This window comes from Tiliqua scincoides, chromosome 1, assembly GCF_035046505.1.
Source record: "Tiliqua scincoides isolate rTilSci1 chromosome 1, rTilSci1.hap2, whole genome shotgun sequence".
NCBI classification, from domain to species: Eukaryota; Metazoa; Chordata; class Lepidosauria; order Squamata; family Scincidae; genus Tiliqua; species Tiliqua scincoides.
Window position 1 is genome coordinate 59,476,650 of NC_089821.1, and position 25,470 is coordinate 59,502,119.

Genomic DNA, 25,470 nt, shown 5'->3' on the forward strand with positions numbered 1-25,470 from the left:
TCAAAACACTACCTGGCACAGCCTTTAAAAACACAGTTCTACAAAATATTTATTTCATAAAAGAAAAATGAAAGTGGTAGAAAACCACATTCAATATGATACAGAAAGGTATCATTTTAAAGGAAAGATACAATATTTAAATGCTGCAGTTCCCAGAACAGCAATGTCTAATTCATCCTTCCAAGGGTTATGTGGGAGTTATGTGGGATTTGCACTGGAATCGTTCCTCTTTGCTATATCAAAACTAGAATAACAAGGCTCTGTTCTCATATCTGATGTACTGTATCTTCAGACATTTTAAAGTAACACTTTCAAGACTTAAATTAAGGCTGCAGTCCTACACATGTTTATTTGTGAGAAAGTCCCACTGAATTCTCTGGGATGTCCTTCTGAATAATGTGCATAACATTGGGTTGTATAGTACTTCATGCAACCAAGCCTGCAATTACTTTGCAGAATATGTGAAGAAAATGTGTCACATTTTCAAAAATTTGAAAACAAATATTTGAAACCTGTATGAAACCTTTCTCGTAGGCATTTGAGAATACCCGTTGCCTTTGAAATGAAGGAAGGAATCCATACTGAAAGTCTATAAATTATGGTTTGTGCATTTTTGTACAAACAATAGTTTACTTGACTGGATGTAACAACAAACTACAGGAAATCAAGGAGGAAACTGAAGCAGGCATGCGAAAGAGAGAGGAGAAGGAACCGTGCAAGTCCATGGTTTGGCATAATGCAGTGGTTCCCAAATTGGGGCGTCATGATGCTCCAGTTAGGAAAGCTCTGTTGTTGCCCCCTTAAGGGGTGGGATGACAGCAATGCAAATTGGGACAATCACACTGCTGCCAAGGAGGGAAGGGTTTTTTTAAACTTACAGCATTGTGGAGGCTGCAGAGAGGGTTGCAGAGTCCACAGATGCTCTGGAGAGCCTTAGCGACCCCCAGGTAAGTTGAAAAAACCCTTCTGTCCCTGGCAGCAGCATGATCATCCTGAGCACGTTGCTGCCCCCTCCTCCACAAATATTTATCGGTTCCCACACTCTCCCGAATCAGAACTATGAGTAACTATAAATCTATTTAGTGGAAGGAGGTTCTACTGAAATCAACAAGACTTATACCAAAATCAATGACTTCTTTAGGTAAAATCCAATGGTTCAAATACTAGTAAATATATTTAGGGCTGCAAAACAAGTTTCCAAGTATCTTCAAAAAAAGGGAGGAGACTAAGCGAACATCAACAGGAAGGTTCCTACTTCCTGTTAACATTCTGGTTGTGTCCTTCTTGCAGGTTGCCTGCCTGCTTTTCACATTCCTGTTTTAATATCCTGTAAAAGGAAGAAACATGCTCCCTTGTCACCAGGGTAAAGATGGTAAGTGAAGGTAACAGGCATAGGAGGGTGCGGAGACCCACAAATAACTAAACCTGCAGATATCGGATCCACAGATACAAGGGGACACCTGTACTGCAGAAAATTAACCCCATGTACTTTAACAAGGATATAGTTTAAGGATGTGCATTGCTTCTTTATTTTTGGGAGGGGGAGACAGATAGAAGTGTACCACAGGCAGCAAAAAAGTTTAACTGACAAATGCAGCAATGACTATGATATGAAGAATTCCTTCTAGTCCGTATGTTACAAGCAGCACAGCATTAATAATGACATCTGCTCTTAGGACATAAGTTTGCCACACCAGAAAGTAGACAGACAGAATTACACTACCAACTGTGATCATAAGACAGATCCCCAGGGGAGCCTCTTCTTCTGTTAGATTCCCTTTACTACCTAATGGAAATAAAAATATAAGCATTTATTGATTTATTTTACTATGTAAACCACATTGGGAATTACTCTTGTTGAAAAACAGTATAGTACTAGTACTAGTAGTAATTGTAACCACTGACTGTCACATATTACAGTCCACAAGAATACAAATCAAAAAATGGAAACAGTAATTTAGATACATATTAGCCAAACGATCTATTTGTACTCTAATATTAAAATACACTATTTCAAATAGAATCACATTTATAATGGTCAGAGAAGATTACATCAATCTATTTCAAGCTCTCATAAGATAGATATCTCATAAGACACAAATAGACTGTGGCAAGGAACTGAGAACTTTTGGACCCATAAGATCCTCACCTTTGGATCTTTTACAACCAGCTTGAAGAACAATCCTCACACACTGTATAACTGTAATTGACAAATGTATCATGCCCTCTCTTGGAATAATGCAATCCTGATTTGGGTTCAGTGACATGAAGTATTTAAAAAAATCACAGGCACAGCAGCTATAGTCATAAATCCCATCAATAATGAAAACTACTGTTGATGGAAGCCATCAGACAACTCAAGCCTGCCTTGTGCTACAGCAGGGCACTTAGTTAGAGGTATTTAGTGCAGAGCTGGACAGTATTATTTCTAAAAGCAGCAGGAAAAGATCTTGTTATGGCACCTGGTTGGAGTTGGGATGGAGCAAAAAGGCAGGAACAAGAATCAGAAAAAGGGGACAGAGACAGTCCATTGGTTTCTTATGCTCCAACCTATCATAGGCTTTTAACCCTATGATTTGTGTAGCAATGTATGGAATTAGATATAGAATATCTAAAGGTACAGTGCATATTGCTCCAGAACAAACTTTAGGCACAGATTTATCTATAGTAGGCAACTCTAAAGAGTACCATAATATGGAACATTAACTATTATTCAGCGACCTGCTCAGAGTGTAAGGAAAAAGAGATGCTACTAAAGCAACACACATTGGAGCTTGGCCAGGAGTAGCCCATCCCTTACGTGAGGTGATGCGGATTGCATCTGCAATAGATTGCAGGGAGGAAGGAAGAGGGCAGTGGATTTAGGGTACCCTTCACCCTGAGTGTGCCATCACCACTGCATCCCTTCAGCCTGCCACAGATGCAAGCTGCACTGATTCCACCTACTAAAGTGAGTGGAAAGTGGATCACCTGCCTCCTTACTTTGTACCTGGTTTTTTCAAACAAGAAACAGCAGAATTTTTGGCTTGATTTACAGGGACCACACAAAGGAGCTCCTTCATTCATATGGAACCTATAAATCAAACCAGAAGTCCTGCACTTCTGCCACTGAAGAAACTGGGTAACAAGTATGTTAAGCAGTGCTTTTAAAAAAAAAATGTGCAGAGGTGGCAGACCCAATGTGGCATTGGTACAGTGTTCTGCATCATGCTACCATTGAACTTGGCTATATCCCAGCTTTGTCATGGATTTTAGAAATGGGCTATGTCAGATGCAAGGGAGGGCACCAGAATGCAGGCCTCTTGTTATCTGGTGTGCTCCCTGGGGCATTTGGTGGGCCGCTGTGAGATACAGGAAGCTGGACTAGATGGGCCTATGGCCTGATCCAGTGGGGCTGTTCTTATGTTCTTATGAAGAAGAGACTAGAGCTATTCCTTTTTACAGTGCCTCCATGTTTCCACAGTCATGCACAGAGGCCCTTTGACAGCTGAGAAGCAAAGGTTCAGCTTCCCCCACTAATATTCATGCACTGAATATAGGAGTACTCTTGCTGTTTACATTCCAATAAATATTATCACCATCTAGTCTGACAGTGAAAAGCCTGATTTGAAGTAGCATGCAGAGCTAAGCCTCACATTTTTACCCATATGGGTCAATCAGGCATTTTAATGTTTAACATTAAATGTTTAAATGCCTTGTAGTATCAGTTACTTGGTGTCTTGGAATCAGTATGTTTTCATACAGATCTTTGAAAAAAAGATTAATGTTTAATGATGGTCCTAATGCGCACAACGTTAATTTACTTACCAAAGTAGAGCCGAATTGCTTCTAGAATGGCCATTGTTAACAGCAATATTAGATCAAGAGCCAAGAAATTATCTGGATAAGTAAAAACCTGACCTGCCAAGGAGGAACGTAGGAATGAAGACAAAAGTCAAATTACATCGGGTCCACAATGCTCAGCACAAACACATTTTACTTTTGTGTATGAAACAACTTACTTTTATAAATGATCATCAGCAGGGTTGCCAAGAAATAAAATATATAATAAACACCATTTAAATAGAATAGAATCTGTAAGGGAACAGATGACAGCTTGCAACTTCAGTTAAGGATTTTATTTTTATGCTATACCATAATACAGTACTGTATATTATAAATGTTGCCCACAAATACTTACAATGGCTTTCAATTTATCAAATTTATCAAATTGAAATTTATCAAATTGAAAGGTAGTGTTAAGGGTTATAGCTAAACAAATGTCTCAAAGCTTCTGGTGTGGCAAATGGTCTGAAACTACAGTATCCATACAGGATGATGGTTAGAGCTGTCAGAGTACTGTCAATAAAACTTCAGAGACTGGCACTAAAATATTCAAATAAAATATCCCAGTGAAGTGAGCACTTATCAGTGAACCAGTAGCCACAAATCATGCCTGATTGACCTATGCGGAAAACATATTATTCTAGGTATCTGCACTGCCAATATAGACAATATCTGTTGGTCCATCTCTAGCTTTGTATTGTCTATTGCAGTGGTTCTCAAACTTTTTAGATCGGGATACACTTTTAGAATGACAATCTTTCTTGGACCCACTGAAAATGATGTCAGGGCCAGAAGTGACATCATCAAGCAAATTAAAATAAATAATTGTAATTAAAGCAAAACAAATAAATACGGGGTGATGAGATGAACATAAGAGCCCTGCAGGATCAGGCCACAGACCCATCTAGTCCAGCATCCTATATCACACAGTGGCGTACCAAATGCCCCAGGGAGCACACAAGACAACAAGTGACCTGCATTCTGGTGCCCTCCCTTGCATCTGGCACTGTGACGTAGCCCACTTCTGAAATTAGGAGGTTGCACATTACACATCATGGCTTGTAACCCATGATGGACTTTTCCTCCAGAAATTTGTCCAATTCCCTTTTAAAGGCATTTAGGCCAGATGCCATCACCACATCTTGTGGCAAGGAATTCCACAGACTAACTACATGCTAAGTAAATAAATATTTTCTTTTGTCTGTCCTAACTCTCCCAACACTCAATTTTAGCAGATGTCCTCTGGTTCTAGTGTTGCGTGAGAGGGAAGAGCATCTCTCTATCCACTCTATCTATCCCCTGCATAATTTTGTATGTCTCAATCATATCCCCACTCAGGCACCTCTTTTCTAGACCGAAGAGCCCAAACGTTGTAGCCTTTCCTCATAAAGGAGGTGCCCCCGCCCAGTAATAATTTTGGTCACTCTTTTGCACCTTTTCCACTTCCACTATATAAGCCAACCCTGGGAAGCCAATTCTGTTCTACCAAGTGAATCTATGTAGCCTGCCTGCAATAACCTCAATTCCCCCCACCCAAAAAAAAATCAGTAAGATTTTTAGTCCTACCCAATGCCCATTTCAATTGTTCTTTTATTTAAATAGTTAAATGTGATGAAATCAGTTTTAAAGTCAGCATGGTTTTTGTTGGGCTAGATTAATATTCAAAGCTTTCCCTCTAAATAGCATGAAAATTCCAGTGATGACGAGAGGAAATTAAGCTCTGGGGGGGGGGGGTAGCCTGGACTATCAGAACTCACCTGGCTTTAAGAGTCTAAAAAATAAAAAAAAATTACCTTAACAGCTGAAGCATCTATTTTTATCTTTTTCAGTGGGGGGGGGGCGCTTTCCGGAGAACTTGTTGAGCTACACTTCCATTGGATCGGGACCATTCTGGTGGCCATGCATTCCTCCTTGCCTGACCTTCAACACCAGCCAAGGCATGTTTGCTTACTCATGAGTAAACACGACCATGAAGTTTAGTTTCACTTTTCATAGGGCTCAATGAAGCTCAATGTCAGTTTTGAGAGTGGGACTTCCTTCTTGAGTGTTTTTGGGGGACTGTGTTCAGTGCCTCGGGACCATTCTGGTGGTATTGGATTCCTCTCAGCCTTCCCTTTGCAACGAATCAAGGCATGGTCGTCTACTCACAAGCAAACATGCAAAATGTCTGTTTCACTTTCCATAGGGCTCAATGTATTTGCCTTCTCAGCTATCATCTAAAAGCTTTGCGACCCACCAACAATCAGGTTGCAAGCCACAGTCTGAGAAACACTGGTCTATTGTGTCTAACAGCAGCTCTCCAAGGACTGAGACAGGTCTTATTCAGTCCTGCCACCTCTCCTTTTAACTTGACTGAACCAGGGAACTCAACACATGCAAAGCATGTGTTCTGTCACTATGCTGTGGGTGCACCAAGGTAACGCAATATTGCTTAGAGATAATTTTTCCAGTACAGCCTGCTAGGACAGAGGCACTTGTTAAAGTTAAAAGTTTTGATAAGCTCTCCCATAAAACCATTTATTCAAGCCAAAGGCTTTGTTTTACTTGGGTTATTTGGCAGTCTTATGAAAGTTGACAGAGAATACGATCAAAGACTATTAATCTTCCAGAGCCCAATGAACAGGAAGAATATTTTGGGAGGCGGCTTTTATAACTTGAATAATTTGGTGTAGGCATTTTCAACAGCAGAAGTTTTTGTTGGAGAAACCTCTACTTAAGTAATCGAGGTGTACCTCTAATAGAGTAACTGAGAGTAATCCGTTCCAAGCATTTCAATGGACTAGCAATGGATTAAAAATACCTAGAAATGTACAAGCTTGGCTTTGTCAAATATCTACCCTAATTCTATCCTAAATCTTGAATTCCAAACATATGAGAATTCAAATACAGTAAATTTCAAGTTATTTGGTCAGACCTTAGCTATGATTCTTTCTCACCTAAAGCTCATCAGAAAGCTTATCAGTCAGGGAATAAGAGGACACCCCTATTATGGATTAGGATCAGAAACATTGATTAATATGGATAATTATGGATTAGGAAACAGAGAGTGGGAGTAAATGGGCAATTTTCACAATAGAGAGTATTGAAAAGCAGCTTGGCCCAAGGATCAGTCTTGGAATTAGTGCTTTTCAATTTGGTCATAATGACCCGGAGCTGGAAATAAGCAGTGAGGTGGCCAAGTTTGATGATAACACTAAACTTTTTCAGGTGGTGAAATACAGAAGGGATTGTGAAAAGCTCCAGAAGAATCTCTGTAAACTGGGGGAATGGGAAGCGAAACTGCAGATAAACTTCAATGGAAGTAAGTGTAAAGTGATGCACACTGGGGCAAATCAATCAACAGTGTTGGACCCTGAACTGACTGTGATGGATCTGGAGAGATCCTGGAGTGCAGGTGGAAAGCTCCATGAAAGTGTCAACCCAGTGAAGAGCAGCTATGAAGAAGGCCAATTCCGTGCTCGGGATAATTTAAAAGAGGATTGAGAATAAAATGGCCAATATTATTACACCATTGTACAAATTATAAGAACATAAAAACATAAGAACAGCCCCACTGGATCAGGCCATAAGCCCATCTAGTCCAGCTTCCTAAATCTCACAGTGGCTCACCAAATGCCGCAGGGAGCACACCAGATAACAAGAGACCTGCATTCTGGTGCTCTCCCTTGAATCTGGCATTCTGACATAGCCCATTTCTAAAATCAGGAAGGTTGCACATACACATCATGGCTTGTAACCCATAATGGATTTTTCCTCCAGAAATTTGTCCAATCTCTTTTTAAAGGCATCCAGGCCAGATGCTGTCACCACATCCTGTGGCAAGGAGTTCCACAGACCAACCACACGCTGAGTAAAGAAATATTTTCTTTTGTCTGTCCTAACTCTCCCAACACTCAATTTTAGTGGATGTCCCCTGGTTCTGGTGTTATGTGAGAGGGTAAAGAGCATCTCTCTATCCACTTTATCCTTCCCATGCATAATTTTGTATGTCTCAATCATGTCCCCCCTCAAGCGTCTCTTTTCTAGGCTGAAGAGCCCAAACCTTTCCTCAGTAAGAAGGTGCCCCAGCCCAGTAATCATCTTAGTCGCTCTCTTTTGCTCCTTTTCCATTTCCACTATATCCTTTTGAGATGTGGTGACACAATACTCCAGGTGTGGCCTTACCATAGATTTGTACAATGGCATAATATCAGCCGTTTTGTTCTCAATACTTTTTCTAATGATCCCAAGCATAGAACTGGCCTTCTTCACTACCACTGCACATTGGGTCTACACTTTCATCGACCTGTCCACCACCACCCCAAGATCTCTCTCCTGATATTTCACAGACAGCTCAGAACCCATTAGCCTATATGTGAAGCTTTGATTTTTTGTCCCAATGTGCATGACTTTACACTTAATTACACTGAAACGCATTCTGCCAGTTTGGAGAGATCCTTCTGGAGTTCCTCACAATCACTTCTGGTCTTCACCACTCGGAAAAGTTTGGTGTCATCCGCAAACTTAGCCACCTCACTGCTCAACCCTGTTTCCAGGTCATTTATGAAGAGGTTGAAAAGCACCGGTCCCAGGACAGATCCTTGGGGCACACTGCTTTTCACCTCTCTCCATTGTGAAAATTTCCCATTGACACCCACTCTCTGTTTCCTGGTCTTCAACCAGTTTGATAGTAAGGTCATATCTGGAGTAGTTGAGTTCTGGCCGCCACATCTCAGAAAGGATATAGTGGAACCGAAAAAGCTGAGGAAGAGAGCAACCAAAATGATGAGTTTGCTGGGTTACCTTCTTTATAAGGAAAGGCTATAATGTTTGGGGCTCTTCAGTCAAGAAAGAAGGTGCCTGAGGGGTGACAGATACTGCTTAATTCTATTGGGCCTGGCAGCAACAGCTGAAAGAGCCATTTCACTGGCACAAGTCCAAGGAGACCTGGCAATGGGAATTCTGTCTCAAATCATGTGCACATATCAACGGCAGTCCCTGGTTGGGGGGGGGGGGCAGCCCAGAAGCAAAGTGTGAAGTGAGAAATACATCCATACTATGATTCAATCTCAAGAAGTGCTGGAAAGCAGCAGGCCAAAGTAGAACTATTTGATAACTATTTGACAATGTATCACAAGTATCTTAAAAATACCTGAAATACATCTGAAATAAAAATACTGCAATAATCTGCTAGTTTGTTTTCCTCAGTGCTATACAAATATTTATTTAAAATATTTATATCATGCTTTCACCCTCCCAATAGGATTTACAAGTATCTTAAAATCAAACAATAACAATAAAAACATTAAAACAGAAAATCAAAAAAGAACAAGGACAGTAAACTAACAAAGCAATGGAGAACAAAAGTAATCAACTCTATACCCCCAAAAAACTAATCTCATCTTCCTCCCCCATCCCCAGCTGAAGAAAATAAGTGGTTCTTCATCTGCCCTATGAACGCTGGCAGGCCAATCTGATCTCTAAAGGCTGGGAATTCCTCATGAAAGATGTCCCCCTGGGAGGGACTCTCTCTGGAACATCCCCAAGCAGAATATGGAGGAGGGCCCTCTACTGACATAAAAGGAAAGGCCATTTTACAAGTGAGGCTGGCAGTCTGTCAGGTAGCCTGGTCCTAAACAGTTAAGGCTTTAAAGGTAACAACCAGCACCTGAAATTGCACCTGGAAAACACAATAGTGGCATGCATGCTGAAAATGTCAGCCTGCCAAAAAGAGCACGGCTGAAATGCTTCCCCTTCCATTTTTTTGATAGTCCTCTTTTATTTTTATACCATTCTCACTGAAGAAACACACAGTCTTGCTGAGACATGTGAATTGCCTAAAGTGCTGTGCTTGCTGTTGGACATAATTCTCATGACCGCCCCCACACATCAATATACAGCCAAATGTTTTCTTGGCAAAAATGAAGTCAAAAGGAGCCACACCCATTCAGGTCAGCAGAGGATTCTGCACTTTAGTATCTTTCCCCATGTAAATGTTAAGAACATAAGAACATAAGAACAGCCTCACTGGATCAGGCCATAGGCCCATCTAGTCCAGCTTCCTGTATCTCACAGCGGCCCACCAAATGCCCCAGGGAGCACACCAGATAACAAGAGACCTCATCCTGGTGCCTCCCTTGCATCTGGCATTCTGACATAACCCATTTCTAAAATCAGGAGGTTGCGCATACACATCATGGCTTGTACCCCATAATGGATTTTTCCTTCAGAAACTTGTCCAATCCCCTTTTAAAGGCGTCTAGGCTAGACGCCAGTACCACATCCTGTGGCAAGGAGTTCCACAGACCGACCACACGCTGAGTAAAGAAATATTTTCTTTTGTCTGTCCTAACCCACCCAACACTCAATTTTAGTGGATGTCCCCTGGTTCTGGTATTATGTGAGAGTGTAAAGAGCATCTCCCTATCCACTCTGTCCATCCCCTGCATAATTTTGTATGTCTCAATCATGTCCCCCCTCAGGCGTCTCTTTTCTAGGCTGAAGAGGCCCAAACGCTGTAGCCTTTCCTCATAAGGAAGGTGCCCCAGCCCCGTAATCATCTTAGTCGCTCTCTTTTGCACCTTTTCCATTTCCACTATGTCTTTTTTGAGATGCGGCGACCAGAACTGGACACAATACTCCAGGTGTGACCTTACCATAGATTTGTACAACGGCATTATAATACTAGCCGTTTTGTTCTCAATACCCTTCCTAATGATCCCAAGCATAGAATTAGCCTTCTTCACTGCCGCCGCACATTGGGTCAACACTTTCATCGACCTGTCCATCACCACCCCAAGATCTCTCTCCTGATCTGCTTATTTGCTTATGTGCTATTTAAGGAACAATGCTCCTCCCTTTAAATATATAAAGACCTGCAGATAACATGTGAATTCTGGTTTGCAGAGTGGATGTCCTTTATTCACATTCTCTAGACTGAAGGAATAATAATGAAGCAAGGACTGTAGTAGATGAAACATTTGAAGACAGAGGACCCAGTCCTATCTAACTTTCCAGCACCAATGCAGCACAATACAGACAATACATACAATGCACAGGTAAGAGAATACACTCATTGCTCTACTATCAGGGGAAGAATAATAGCAACGAGCAAGGTATCTTCCAGGTAGTTCACACACACAGCATTACTGATCTCACTGAGAGAATCTTCCAAGGAACACCAGGGCTTCCCAGAACACTGTTTCAAAAATACTGGCATAAAGAAATACTGGCTGAAATAATCTGGCTGTGTGAACACACTAAAAGGATACAACAGATGAAGTTCTTCCTATTCACAAGAAAAAAATAATAATTAGCAAAATAAATTATATTTTCTTAGACTAAAAATTTAAAACATTTAGGGCGCAATCCTATCCCATTTTCCCACACTGACATAAGGACAATGCAGCATTGAGGTAAGGGAACAAACATTGCCATGCCTTGAGGAGGCCTCCGTAACTGCCCCCCAACTGCAGGATGCAGCACATGCCCCACTGGCACAGCTATGCCAGTGCTGGAAAGTTGGTTAGGACTGCGCCCTTAGGCAGCTTGAATACATGTTTAAAGAACAGAAATTACTTTCTTCTAGTTCTTTTAGGCAGGCAGTATTTCCCTGCTGTGACAGTAGCCAGTTTGGAGCATACATAACCTCCCTCAAGCAAAAGCTATCATTTTAACATTGGAAGATCCTATCTTTACTATTTTGCACTATCCAACCCTTGCACAAGTAATGTTGCCATCCACAAACCACTTAAGACATTTTGTTTTTCCTGTATAAGTGGTTTGTAGAGCATAATCTAAAAGCACTGATCAGACTGATATCTTTTAAAACAAGAAGAAACAAAGCTAGGCAGGACAATATGAATTCAGAGTTTGATTAAGGGCGCAATCCTAACCCCTTATATCAGTGCATTCCAGCACTGACATAAGGGCAATGCAGCTCTGAGGTAAGGAAACAAACATTCCCTTACTTTGAGGAGGCCTCCGTGACACCCAACTGCAGGATACAGCACACATCCCATTGGCACTGCTATGCCAGTGCTGGAAAGTACTGACATAAGGGGTTAGGATTGCACCCTTAATGAGATATACAGTACAGTACACAGTAGTACAGAAATCTCTTCAAGCCTAGCCGTTACACAAAGATCGCTATCCCCCTCTAGTGAAAGAACTGTGTTATGGTTTCTAAGATTGCTGATTACAGAAATCTCACTTGGTTTTTTGATATATGACAGAATATGCTTTTAGATGCAGTCCGAGTTTCACTTTCTAGTGAAAACAATTCAGAGGAGGGGGCATATTACAGTAGATAGTAATGGATATGACTGTAAGATGGAGTTATAGACCATACATATGTTCAGCATTCAGCAGAAGCAGGAAGTACTTAGGATTCAATCCTATCCAACTTTCTAGGACAGCTGCAGCTGCAATGAAGCCCTAAGCTAAGGAATAAAATGTTCCTTTACCTCAAGGAGGCCTCTGTGACCCCCTCCCCCCCAGGGTGCACCACATGCCCCGTTGACACAGCTGCATTCAGTGCTGGAAAGTTGAATTGGATTGGGCCTTTAGACTGCATTGCAACAGACACTTACTTGAGATAAGTCCCACTGAACACATCTGAGTAAACATGTACAGTATTGTATTGTTAATATACACCACTAAACATACAGTATAATGGGAACTGCAGGTGAAAGCAATTGACCAACAAGGACACCCTTTCCTGCTGACATTACCATTAGCCGCCAAAAGAATCTTGGCAAATCAAGCCAAAGATTCACCTAGAACAGCACCTACAGTTATTATTACCACTGCGGCATCTACTAGATGTGTGAATGTTATGTAGCATAAATGAATCAGACATTTCAACTAACATCATATCATTTTAGAAGAAAAAAGATTTGGTCACAGCTATTATTGTTGGAATAGCTTTGTAATAACTATTACCTAATTTTCCTAGCTACCTCCCTAATCTTTAATTATGAACAGACATCTTTGATACCAGAGTGCAGAGATCCAGGGCTTGGGAAAATGTCAAGTTCTTTGTACTCCCTAATCAGGGAGGATTATGAGGAAGGCAAGGTTGCTGGAAATACAAACAGAAGGGTACAGTTCTGTTTTAGTCACCTAGAGTCTTTTTTGAACCATATTTGATTCTTGAGCAATATACATCTGCCAAGCAGCTCCTCCCAGCCCTTGTTCAAGCCAGGTAATTCAGTCCCCATGAATGTCTTCCATCATCACGAAGACAGGGATACAACAGCCATTCATGCACATTCTCATTGCATGAGAATTCTCATTTGCATTCTCACTGAGTGAAGGTCAACTCTCCCTGGCATTTCCTCCAATATCTGTTTCCCTCTGATGCTTTCCAGTGGGTGGTGGTCAGACAGTACATAAAGCAAAAGAAATTGGTCTGGTCTACCTGCAACTCTCTGTCCTACATATCTAGACCGGGGTGTCCAAAGTTTTTGGCCAGAGGGCCACATCGCCTCTCTGACACTGTGTCAGAAAAAAGAATTAATTCACATTTAAATAGTAAAAAAATTTTTTAAAAGAATTTACATTTAAAATTTGAATAAATTTACATAAGTTTACGTAAATGACAATATTAAAGATGAACTTATATGAATGAATGAAGGTCTTGTAATATAGGCCTATAAAAGGCCTTTAAAAGGTCTTGCACAAAGCAAGGCTGGCCTTTCCTATGCTGCCACTACTGCATCACACACGTGAAACAACAAGCAGTGAAGGGAGCCCTCATCCCACAGCTCACCCAAGAGGTCAAACAGCTGCCCTCACCCTGAGAGCAATTGCACTGGGCCAATGCAGGCTCCAACAAATCTCCGGAGGGCCAGAGGCTCACTGGAGACTGGGGGCTCCCTGAGGGCCACGCTGAGAGGCATTGAGGGCCACAAGTGGCCCCAGGGCCAGGGTTTGGGCACCCCTGATCTAGATTAATGGATTGAAAATGGATGGTTGAAGACAGACTCCCAATAAAAAAATATAATACCCAAGATATTTTGTGTATCATCTTTATTGACCTCAAGGGATCTAAGCATGAAAGCTACAAGCAGAAAAACACAAATTGTAGCCATGGTGATGTCATCCTTTCCAGAGTTGGTTATCCTGTCACAACAGCATCAGCAGTCTTGGATTTACAGCCATTCTGATGGCCCTGAGGTGGCAAATGTGTTTAACTCAGTACCATGACCAGACTTGGAGATAGAAATTTCTCACATTTGTTTATTTGGATTAGTTCAAACTATTTAATCTTATTTAATAAAGAGTTATTCCACCTTTTATTCATATTCAGGATGGCATACATAGCCTCTCCCCACTTTATACTCACAATAATCATGTGAAGTGGGTTAAGCTGAGAGATTGTGAATGACCCAAAGTAACTAAAAAGGTTATCCTATACAATTACTGACAAGTCCCACTGTATTCAATGGAGCTTATTCCCAGGTAAGTGTGTATGTACCAAGGAATGCAGTCTGAGTGATTTTAACAACAAGCAGGAATTTGAATCTAGGTCTAACAGGTCCAGCATTCTACCCATTATGTCAATTTGATGCAATTTTCTGTGTGTGTGTGTGTTTATTTCATTTATTTATAATAAGAAAAAGGACAGGAAAAACCCAATAAAAGAAGAAAAATTTGATGCAATTTTCCAGTAATCCCCTGCACTACCAAATCAGTCACTAGCAGCAATTAGCATTTTGCATTGGTTTCGATAGGCAACAGTCTAAACCACAACTTATAGAAGTCCACACCAAATAAACTAATAATTTAAAAGGCTGAAAGTTAAGTTAAATACATTTCACAAGGGAATAAAATCCCTTGGATTTTGGCCTATTTCTCAGACATGTTACCTGTAACTGGACTATATTCCTTCAGACTGCAGGTGAGGAGGATCAAAGAAACACTCCTCCACACAAAAAATAAGAATTCCACTTAATATAGAAAACTAGATGTGAGAGATTGTTTTTCCTCAGCCTAGACTTACTTCTGACATCTAATTTTCTATGTGAAGGAGATTTTCTAATTTTTCCATAATGAGAGGCACATCATCATATGAGCCCCCACCCCGTCTGAAGGAGGCATAGCTTACAAATGAGGCCAAAGACTCAATTGTTTTCAATGAGATTTTATTCCTGACTAATATGCTCAGAAACTACAGTGCTGCAAGCCTAAACCGAAGAATGGTGGGGACATGGATGAGGTCACCAGATAGGAAGGGGGACAGAGTGCCCATATTTTAACCATTGTATAGAAGAGGGAATTCTGGCAGGTGCAGCTTTTTAAACGCTTCCATGTTGAGCTGCACCTGCCAAAGTTCCCTCTTTGGGGAACTTATCATATCGCCTCTAGCTATGGAAAAGGGTCACCACATCACACCAGCCTGTACCTCCTCCGACACAGAACATAAGAAAAGCCCTGCTGGATTGGGCCAAAGGCCCATCTAGCCCAGCTTCCTGTATCTCACAGTGGCCCACCAAAATGCTCCAGAGAGCACACAAGACCACAGACTCAACCTATGTCCCAGTATCCACCCCTGCAATCAGAGACAGCCTTTCTCTAAAACCAAGAGTGTGCACATACCTACTATGACTTGTAACCCATAATGAACTTCTCCAGAAATTTGTCCAATCCCCTCCTAAAGGCATCCAGGCCAGATGCCATCACTACTTCCTGTGGCAAAGAGTTCCACAAACTAATTACACGCTGGGTAAAGAATATTTTCTTCTGTCTGTCCGAACTCTCCCAACACTCAACTTCTGTGGCCATCCCCTGGTTCTGGTGTTACGTGAGAAGGAAAAGAGCGTCTCCCTATCCACTCTGTCCACCCCCTGCCCATTGGCCCAGAGTCTCTGGGAACCTGCATCAGTCCGCAAGTGACTCCTGAAGGCAATTCCTTTAGGTGCAAACAGGATCTTCAAGCATTTCCAACATTACATCCTGCTGGAAAACAAGACGCCTCCAGGAATGCCCCAGGCAGAGGCAGCCACCCTGGGAGCCAGTCCTAAGCGTGTCTACTCAGAAGGAAGCCCCACCAGGGTCAATGGGGCTTGCTCCCAAGGAAGCGTGGCTAGGATGGCAGCCAGAGCCCGCTGCTGCAGTCCTGCGCCCACTCGGAAGCAGGGAGGCCCAGAGTTCTGCGGGGCAGCCACGTTTGGTGTCAGCGTTACCATGGCACCCGAGGGCCGCCGTAGCCGAGGCAGCAACCAACCCCCTGCGGGGGCAGAGCCGGCCCCCAGAGGCCTCCAACTGCTCGCCCCATTTGGGAAGCCTCCTGTCCAGCCTGCCTGGAGAGACCTGCACCCCACCGGCTCACCTCGCCTCACAGCCGCCATGTTCCCAATCCTCTCCCCGCCCCCTTCCCCACCGCTCGTTCCTCCAGCGTCCCAGCAGCCCTTGCGCGAGAGCACCACCCGGCTGCGCCCAACGACCCGCGCGCGGCTGTTTCTGCACTTCGGGCCCCCTCGGAGCCGTTCGCGCAGTTCGGGCCGCTGTTCGTGTCTTCGTCCTCCGGAGCTTCGGTTCGGACGCGGTCGGAAGGATTCGGGTCTCTCCGGGGCTGCCTCCCAGCGCGGCTTCGGAGCCGCTTCCGGCCTAATTCAAGCTCGCCTCGACTGGGCGATCGGGGGAGGTCGGCTCAGATCGGCGCCTGTCGGGATCACTCGGGGGGCCCGAAGCCAGCCCGAGGTCACTCGGCGGCGCTCGGACGGGATCGGAGAAGGCCTCGGGTGAGATCGGAGCACAGGCCTCGCTCGGCTAACCAGGCGAAGGCCGCCGCGGATGGAGGACTCGGACTTGGCCGCGAAGCAACTGGGGTTAGCCGAGGCGGCGGCCGTCGCTGCCGCCGCTGCCGTAGCCGCAGCAGCGGCAGCCGCCGCGGCCGCAGAGGGCTCGGACCAGCCGCGGGCAGGTGCCGCGGGCTCGGAGGCGGAGCCGCAAGCGGAAGAGGCGGTGACGGCGGTAACCGTGATGGCGGCGGACGCCGAACACCTCGAGATGGGCGCCGAGTCCCTGCCGAGCGCTGACGAGGCCGCTGCGGCTGCTTTCGCAGGTCAGCGCCTTGTGCGCATGCGCGTGGCCGCGCGCCCAGGCAGCAGTTGAGCGCCGTTCTGTGCGCGCGCGGGCTGCCTCTGACAGGCACACGCGCCTTGAGGAAGGCAGCCCCAGAGAGCCCCATCCTCTGCATGCCTGCTCAGAACTAAGTCCCCTTACACTCAATGGGCTTACTCCCAGGAAAGCGCTTTTCTGGGAGTAAGCCCCATTGAGTGTAAGGGGACTTAGTTCTGAGCAGGCATGCAGAGGAGAAGGTTCAGTGTCTGCCTAAGGCTGCAGTCCTAGCCTGCTTACCTGGGAGTAAGCCCCATTGACTCGAATGGGACTTACTCTTGAGCCGGCATGCCTTGGATTGGGCCACCACAGAGTCCACAACACCACTGTGAGGAGTTTCACATGGCACCAGATACAAAGATTTTCACAGGGAGTGGCCTGCACATTGGTCAGAAAGATAGATGACACCCACACATGTGCACATTGGCCTGAGGCATAGCTGAGGTGTGCGGTGGCAGGGGAAGCAGAGCCTCCCTGCCGGAGTCCTTCAAAAAGCACCGCCGCCGTGTGAGGCGCCCAAGCACGCACAACCTACGCGCAGAGCATCCTGAATCTAATTTATTCTTTAACTTTATGTATTTACATCTATTTATATAATTTAGGGTGCAATCCTAACCCCTTATGTCAACGCTTTCCAGCACTGGCATAGTAGTGCTAATGGGACATGTGCTGCATGCTGCAGTTGGGGGGCAGTCACGGAGGCCTCCTCAAAGTAAGGGAATGTTTGTTCCCTTACCTCAGAGCAGCATTGCCCTTATTTCAGTGCTGGAAAGCACTGACTTAAAGTGTTAGGATTGCGCCCTTACTTATATAAATAAATATATGAAATGTATATCCACATAAAACAGGCAGCTTAAAATGCACACTGAAACCTGAGCTTCTGTTATCTCAGAACTAGGTGAAGTAGAACTTTCTACATGCAATGGGGAAAGGAAGGTTCCATCTCCTCTGTTGCATCTGGCCCCCTTCAGAAATGGTCATTGATAGCATACTGCTGGCCAAATACAGGTTAGCTGTGTTCACCCAGCCAGCGTTCAAGTAAATGTTTGCTTTGTGTGTTGGAATGCAAAACCCAGGGAGACAGAAACCACATCTAGGTGGTCCCTTTAGAATAACACAGGTCTACAAAATTGAGGGTCAGAAAAGTTTTTCCCAAACTTTCTGGTGGTCTGATATGAATTTGGGGTGCTGATTCCAAAAATGGCATCCGTTTTGCCCTATCGCATCTAGTTTTGGAAATATAGTATAACCTCATTAGTGAATGGTTCAAGCAGCTTCCTCATGAGGAAGCTGCTTGAACCATTCACTAAAGAGGCTATGCCGTGTCTCCAAAATTAGACGTGATAGGGCAAAATGGATGCCCTTTTTGGAATAGACACCCCAAATATACCCAGGAATTGGTGTAACATTTAAGGAAGCAAAATGTGTGTTGGCCTGTGTAATTTGCTTGATAGGAAACAAATACCATATGAGAAACAAATTAAACAATTATGCTTTACTCTGTGTATTTTATCAGGTCTATAGCAGGAAACGTAATTTATTCTGGTCGTATCTTACAGAAGTGACTACTGTAACTGTAGCCAATGTGGGTGCCTCTGCAGACAACGTGTTCACCACGTCAGTGGCAAATGCAGCATCTATTTCAGGACATGTGCTGGTAAGGTCAGGGTTGGTTCTGCCTGCTTCAGTATTCATATTTACATACTTGGTTTTTCTTTTGTGATAAGTAACAGCTAGGCTATATGTATATGAAGCTGTGACAGTTCATCCAATTACAGGGCTATCTTATCCAGGGCTAGTAGGATAAATTCATTCTTCTACATCTAGTCTTTGCTTTCCATTTATAGAATTGGAGGAATAATTTTTCCCCCCAAATACATTATTTTTTGATCTGTGGGGTAATGCCCTGTTAAGAACTCATCACCTTTCAGCTGGATTGGAGCAGTAGCCACGATTCTGAGGCAGAGGAAAAGGCCCAGCAAGCAGGTAGGCAGTCAGTCAGGCGGAGGGTGCCAGCAGGGGAGCAGAGAGATCTGCTCCTACAGCTGCTACACTCTGCCTACTCTTTGCTTTCCCTTTAAGGGGGGGCAGCAACTGCGGAGCTGAGCCCTTCACTCCCCTGCCAGCACTCTTCCTGTCCGCCTGCCTGATAGACTTTCCTCTTCCTCAGATCAATTATCTTCAAATCAATTAATATCAAATCAGTTCCTCCATTTGCACTGCATTTTAGGTCCCCTTGGCCAAGATAGTTTTAATGTATTGGCCCCAATTCCAAAGATCTGCATGCACAGAAGAATGCTGGGAATTATGGACCCTATCCTATCCAAATTATCAGTGCCAATGCAGCCACATTGTAGCCCCGAGGAAAGGGAGCAAACATCCCCTTATTTGAGGAGGCCTCCATGACTGATCCCCCACCCAGGATGGCCATCCCGTTGGCATAGCTGCATCAGCACTGGAAAATTGGATAGGATTGGGCACTATGTCCCTGCACCCATTCAGCAGATACTAAGCAAGATACTCAAGGCCCAAGCCTATCCAGCTTCCCAGCGATGATGCCTCTATACCAACAAGGCATTTGATGCATCCTGGGGGGCAGTAATGGAGACGTCTACAGTGTATCGAAACATTTGTTCCCTTGTCTAGGGACAAGGGGCTGCAATGCAGCTGCTTCAGCATGGAAAATTGGATAGGATTGAACCCTCAGTCTCTCTGCTTCCCTTGCCACTTTCAAGTGAAAATACAGACATCCACTTGGTTTTTGCAGGTTAGGTTTTTAGTGGCATAATCCTGTGGTCTCCCTGCTGGTGCAGGCTGTCACAAAAAGCACCATAAGGTACTTTGCAACAGCATGGGAGTTAGTGGTGCCAGTGGGAAGGCCTGCGCCATCCTGCCAGGCACTAGTGCAGGTCCCCACGCATGCCAGAGCAGGTACATTCTGCGCTGTGCAGCAGAGGGATGGCTAAAGGACAGAGGGAGGCAGTGGGGGATGGGCAGATTGGGTCCCAGGTCGGGGTGGGATCAGTGGTGCTGATTTGTGCTGTATCTTATCCCCCTTTCCAGGAAAGAAAACATGGATTGGACTTGCGCCAGCAATTTAGCAGGTGCAGGTCTGAACAGACTAGCTGCCAAGGCAGGAGCGTTCCCTGGGGCAAGGGGATGAATGTCCCTGAACCTCAAGGGGGCCTCCAAACAGCAAAATTCCCTGTAGGATACAGCACAAGCTGTGTTGCCCTGCTGCATCAGTATGGGGGAATATCAATAGGATTGGGCAGCCCAGTCCTAAAATCCTAAAATGTTAAGAATCATAAAAATAACAAGCTTGCCCCATTATACTAGCTGTTCAAGCTCTTTAAATCTTCTACAGTCTGGAAGAACAGCTCTTCAGATTGGGGACAGCTTGAATGCTGAGAAAGCTACCCTGATTGTAGTTCACACAGATGGCAGCATCGTAGAGACTACAGGGCTAAAGGGGCCATCTGCACCTCTCACACCAGGTATAGAGTGATCTTGTAATGTCTTTAAAAATGTCACTGTCAGGATTCGTGTCATGCTTTTGCACAGATAAAAATAAATTGTTAAATGTCTATGTCAATTAACTTTTTAAAAGTTATGATTATTTATGATGTTTGGATTATGACGTCATAAGAACAGCCCCACTGGATCAGGCCATAAGCCCATCTAGTCCAGCTTCCTGTATCTCACAGCGGCCCACCAAATGCCCCAGGGAGCACACCAGATAACAAGAGACCTCATTCTGGTGCACTCCCTTGCATCTGGCCTTCTGACATAGCCCATTTCTAAAATCAGGAGGTTGCGCATACACATCATGGCTTGTACCCTGTAATGGATTTTTCCTCCAGAAACTTGTCCAATCCCCTTTTAAAGGCATCCAGGCCAGATGCCGACACCACATCCTATGGCAAGGAGTTCCACAGACCAACCAATATGCTGAGTAAAGAAATATTTTCTCTTGTCTGTTCTAACTCTCCCAACACTCAATTTTAGTGGATGTCCCCTGGTTCTGGTATTATGTGAGAGTGTAAAGAGCATCTCCCTATCCACTCTGTTCATCCCCTGCATAATTTTGTATGTCTCAATCGTGTCCCCCCTCAGGCGTCTCTTTTCTAGGCTGAAGAGGCCCGAACGCAGTAGCCTTTCCTCGTAAGGAAGGTGCCCCAGCCCCGTAATCATCTTAGTCGCTCTCTTTTGCACCTTTTCCATTTCCACTATGTCTTTTTTGAGATGCGGCGACCAGAACTGGACACAATACTCCAGGTGTGGCCTTACCATAGATTTGTACAACGGCATTATAATATTAGCGGTTTTGTTCTCAATACCTTTCCTAATGATCCCAAGCATAGAATTGGCCTTCTTCACTGCCGCCGCACATTGGGTTGACACTTTCATCGACCTGTCCACCACCACCTCAAGATCTCTCTCCTGATCTGTCACAGACAGCTCAGAACCCATCAGCCTATATGTGAAGTTTTGATTTTTTGCCCCAATGTGCATGACCTTACACTTACTGACATTGAAGCGCATCTGCCATTTTGTTGCCCATTCTGCCAGTCTGGAGAGATCCTTCTGGAGCTCCTCACAATCACTTCTGGTCTTCACCACTCGGAAAAGTTTGGTGTCGCCTGCAAACTTAGCCACTTCACTGCTCAACCCTGTCTCCAGGTCATTTATGAAGAGGTTGAAAAGCACCGGTCCCAGGACAGATCCTTGGGGCACACCGCTTTTCACCTCTCTCCATTGTGAAAATTGCCCATTGACACCCACTCTCTGCTTCCTGGCCTCCAACCAGTTCTCAATCCAGGAGAGGACCTGTCCTCTTAATTCCCTGACTGTGGAGTTTTTTCAGTAGCCTTTGGTGAGGGACCGTGTCAAACGCCTTCTGAAAGTCCAGATATATAATGTCCACGGGTTCTCCCGCATCCACATGCCTGTTGACCTTTTCAAAGAATTCTATAAGGTTTGTGAGGCAAGACTTACCCTTACAGAAGCCATGCTGACTCTCCCTCAGCAAGGCCTGTTCGTCTATGTGTTTTGAGATCCTATCTTTGATGAGGCATTCCACCATCTTACCCGGTATAGTTGTTAGGCTGACCAGCCTATAGTTTCCCGGGTCCCCCCTCTTTCCCTTTTTAAAGATAGGCGTGACATTTGCTATCCTCCAATCTTCTGGCACCGTGGCCGTTTTGAGGGACAAGTCGCATACCTTAGTCAAGAGATCAGCAACTTCATTCTTCAATTCCTTAATAACTCTTGGGTGGATGCAATCAGGGCCCGGTGATTTATTGATCTTTAATTTATCAATGAGGTCTGAAACATCTTCTCTTTTAACCTCTATCTGACTTAACTCCTCGGTTAGGAGGGGCCGTTTGGGCAGTGGTATCTGCCCGAGGTCTTCTGCCGTGAAGACAGATGCAAAGAACATTTAATATCTCTGCCATCTCTAAGTCTCCTTTTATCTCCCCTTTCCCTCCCTCACCATCCAGAGGGCCAACCGCTTCTCTGGCGGGTTTCCTGCTTCTAACATATTTGAAGAAGCTTTTATTATTCCCCTTAATGCTGCTGGCCATGCGTTCCTCATAGTCTCGCTTGGCCTCCCGTATCATCCCACCCTATGGGATGAGGATGGGGAGGTTAGAGAACAACAAGACAAAGACAGAGTAGGAGAAGAAATTGGGAAAGGTAGTGTGATGGGATGTGATAGACGGTTTGGCACAATGAGAGGATGCGGGGACAAAGGAGCAAATAAGCAGCGCATCCTGGGGCATTCTGTGTACAAATGCTTTTATGCGAATGCCCGAAGTCTACAAGCAAAGGTGGGAGAACTGGAATGTCTGGTGACAAGGGAAAATATTGACATAGTGGGCATAACGGAAACCTGGTGTAATGCGGAGAATCAGTGGGATACCGCAATCCCGGGCTATAAACTCTACAGGAGGGACAGGCAGGGGCGTGTTGGAGGTGGGGTGGCCGTTTATGTTAAGGAAGGAATAGAATCCAGCAAAGTAGAGATTGAAGGTGGGTCCGACTCCACCATAGAATCTCTGTGGGTTAAATTACCAGGCTTGTGCAGCGATGTAATACTGGGGGCGTGCTATCGTCCTCCAGACCAGAAATCAGATGGGGACCTTGAAATGAGGAAACAGATCAGGGAGTGACAAGGAGGGACAGGGTTGTAATCATGGGGGACTTCAATTATCCTCATATAGACTGGGTCAATTTGTGTTCTGGTCACGATAAGGAGACCGGATTTCTTGACATGCTAAATGACTGTGGCTTAGATCAGCTAGTCACGGAGCCCACCAGAGGACAGGCGACTCTGGATTTAATATTGTGCAGTACGCAGGACCTGGTTAGAGATGTAAACATTACTGAGCCATTGGGGAACAGTGTTCATGCTGCGATCTGTTTTGACGTGCACGTTGGGGGAAGAATACCAGGCAAATCTCTAACAAAAACCCTTGACTTCCGAAGGGCGGACTTCCCTCAAATGAGGAGGCTGCTTAGAAGGAGGTTGAAAGGGAGGGTAAAAAGAGTCCAATCTCCCCAGAGTGCATGGAGGCTGCTTAAAACATCAGTAATAGAGGCCCAGCAGAGGTATATACCGCAAAGAAAGAAGGGTTCCACTAAATCCAGGAGGGTGCCCGCATGGCTAACGAGCCAAGTTAGAGAGGCTGTGAAAGGCAAGGAAGCTTCCTTCCATAAACGGAAGTCTTGCCCTAATGAGGAGAATAAAAAGGAACATAAACTGTGGCAAAAGAAATGTAAGAAGGTGATACTGGAGGCCAAGCGGGACTATGAGGAACGCATGGCCAGCAACATTAAGGGGAATAATAAAAGCTTCTTCAAATATGTTAAAAGCAGGAAACCCGCCAGAGAAGCGGTTGGCCCTCTGGATGGTGAGGGAGGGAAAGGGGAGATAAAAGGAGACTTAGAGATGGCAGAGAAATTAAATGAGTTCTTTGCATCTGTCTTCACGGCAGAAGACCTCGGGCAGATACCGCTGCCCAAACGGCCCCACCTGACCGAGGAGTTAAGTCAGATAGAGGTTAAAAGAGAAGATGTTTCAGACCTCATTGATAAATTAAAGATCAATAAGTCACCGGGGCCTGATTGCATCCACCCAAGAGTTATTAAGGAATTGAAGAATGAAGTTGCAGACCTCTTGACTAAGGTATGCAACTTGTCCCTCAAAATGGCCATGGTGCCAGAAGATTGGAGGATAGCAAATGTCACGCCTATTTTTAAAAAGGTAAAGAGGGGGGACCCGGGAAACTATAGGCTGGTCAGCCTAACATCCATACCGGGTAAGATGGTGGAATGCCTCATCAAAGATAGGATCTCAAAACACATAGACAAACAGGCCTTGCTGAGGGAGAGTCAGCATGGCTTCTGTAAGGGTAAGTCTTGCCTCACGAACCTTATAGAATTCTTTGAAAAGGTCAACAGGCATGTGAATGCGGGAGAACCCGTGGACATTATATATCTGGACTTTCAGAAGGCGTTTGACACGGTCCCTCACCAAAGGCTACTGAAAAAACTCCACAGTCAGGGAATCAGAGGACAGGTCCTCTCCTGGATTGAGAACTGGTTGGAGGCCAGGAAGCAGAGAGTGGGTGTCAATGGGCAATTTTCACAATGGAGAGAGGTGAAAAGCGGTGTGCCCCAAGGATCTGGCCTGGGACCGGTGCTTTTCAACCTCTTCATAAATGACCTGGAGACAGGGTTGAGCAGTGAAGTGGCTAAGTTTGCAGACGACACCAAACTTCCGAGTGGTGAAGACCAGAAGTGATTGTGAGGAGCTCCAGAAAGATCTCTCCAGACTGGCAGAATGGGCAGCAAAATGGCAGATGCGCTTCAATGTCAGTAAGTGTAAAGTCATGCACATTGGGGCAAAAAATCAAAACTTTAGATATAGGCTGATGGGTTCTGAGCTGTCTGTGACAGATCAGGAGAGAGATCTTGGGGTGGTGGTGGACAGGTCGATGAAAGTGTCGACCCAATGTGCGGCGGCAGTGAAGAAGGCCAATTCTATGCTTGGGATCATTAGGAAAGGTATTGAGAACAAAACAGCTAATATTATAATGCCGTTGTACAAATCTATGATAAGGCCACACCTGGAGTATTGTGTCCAGTTCTGGTCGCCGCATCTCAAAAAAGACATAGTGGAAATGGAAAAGGTGCAAAAGAGAGCGACTAAGATGATTACGGGGCTGGGGCACCTTCCTTATGAGGAAAGGCTACGGCGTTTGGGCCTCTTCAGCCTAGAAAAGAGACACCTGAGGGTGGACATGATTGAGACATACAAAATTATGCAGGGGATGGACAGAGTGGATAGGGAGATGCTCTTTACACTCTCACATAATACCAGAACCAGGGGACATCCACTAAAATTGAGTGTTGGGCGGGTTAGGACAGACAAAAGAAAATATTTCTTTACTCAGCGTGTGGTCGGTCTGTGGAACTCCTTGCCACAGGATGTGGTGATGGCGTCTAGCCTAGACGCCTTTAAAAGGGGATTGG

The 25,470-nt window shown here is 44.7% G+C and overlaps 2 protein-coding genes across 3 annotated transcripts in view; one reads left to right on the top strand and one right to left on the bottom strand.

Moving 5' to 3' along the window:
- TMEM80 (transmembrane protein 80) lies at nt 1–16,168 on the bottom strand. The gene is made up of 5 exons (XM_066610593.1): nt 16,139–16,168; nt 11,076–11,092; nt 4,002–4,095; nt 3,808–3,900; nt 1–1,786 (listed from the first exon to the last, which is right to left on the bottom strand). Exons 1-5 carry the CDS (start codon nt 16,155–16,157, stop codon nt 1,581–1,583), a joined length of 429 nt encoding a protein of 142 aa, XP_066466690.1. The 5' UTR covers nt 16,158–16,168; the 3' UTR covers nt 1–1,580.
- Nucleotides 16,169–16,358: 190 nt separating this feature from the next.
- DEAF1 (DEAF1 transcription factor) overlaps nt 16,359–25,470 on the top strand; it is a 44,963-nt gene continuing 35,851 nt past the window's right edge. For both annotated transcript variants that reach the window (XM_066610571.1, XM_066610580.1), the window contains exons 1-3: nt 16,359–16,873; nt 18,489–18,586; nt 20,297–20,426. In XM_066610571.1, coding sequence (XP_066466668.1) covers nt 16,603–16,873; nt 18,489–18,586; nt 20,297–20,426 — 499 coding nt within the window. In that variant the 5' untranslated portion in view covers nt 16,359–16,602. The remainder of the gene's footprint in view (nt 16,874–18,488; nt 18,587–20,296; nt 20,427–25,470) is intronic.

Coding starts and splice junctions, on each gene's coding strand:
- TMEM80 (XM_066610593.1), bottom strand. Junction 3,901..4,001: donor GCTGATGATCATTTATAAAA/GTAAGTTGTTTC, acceptor CCTCCTTGGCAG/GTCAGGTTTTTACTTATCCA. Junction 1,787..3,807: donor AGCAATTCGGCTCTACTTTG/GTAAGTAAATTA, acceptor TATTTCCATTAG/GTAGTAAAGGGAATCTAACA.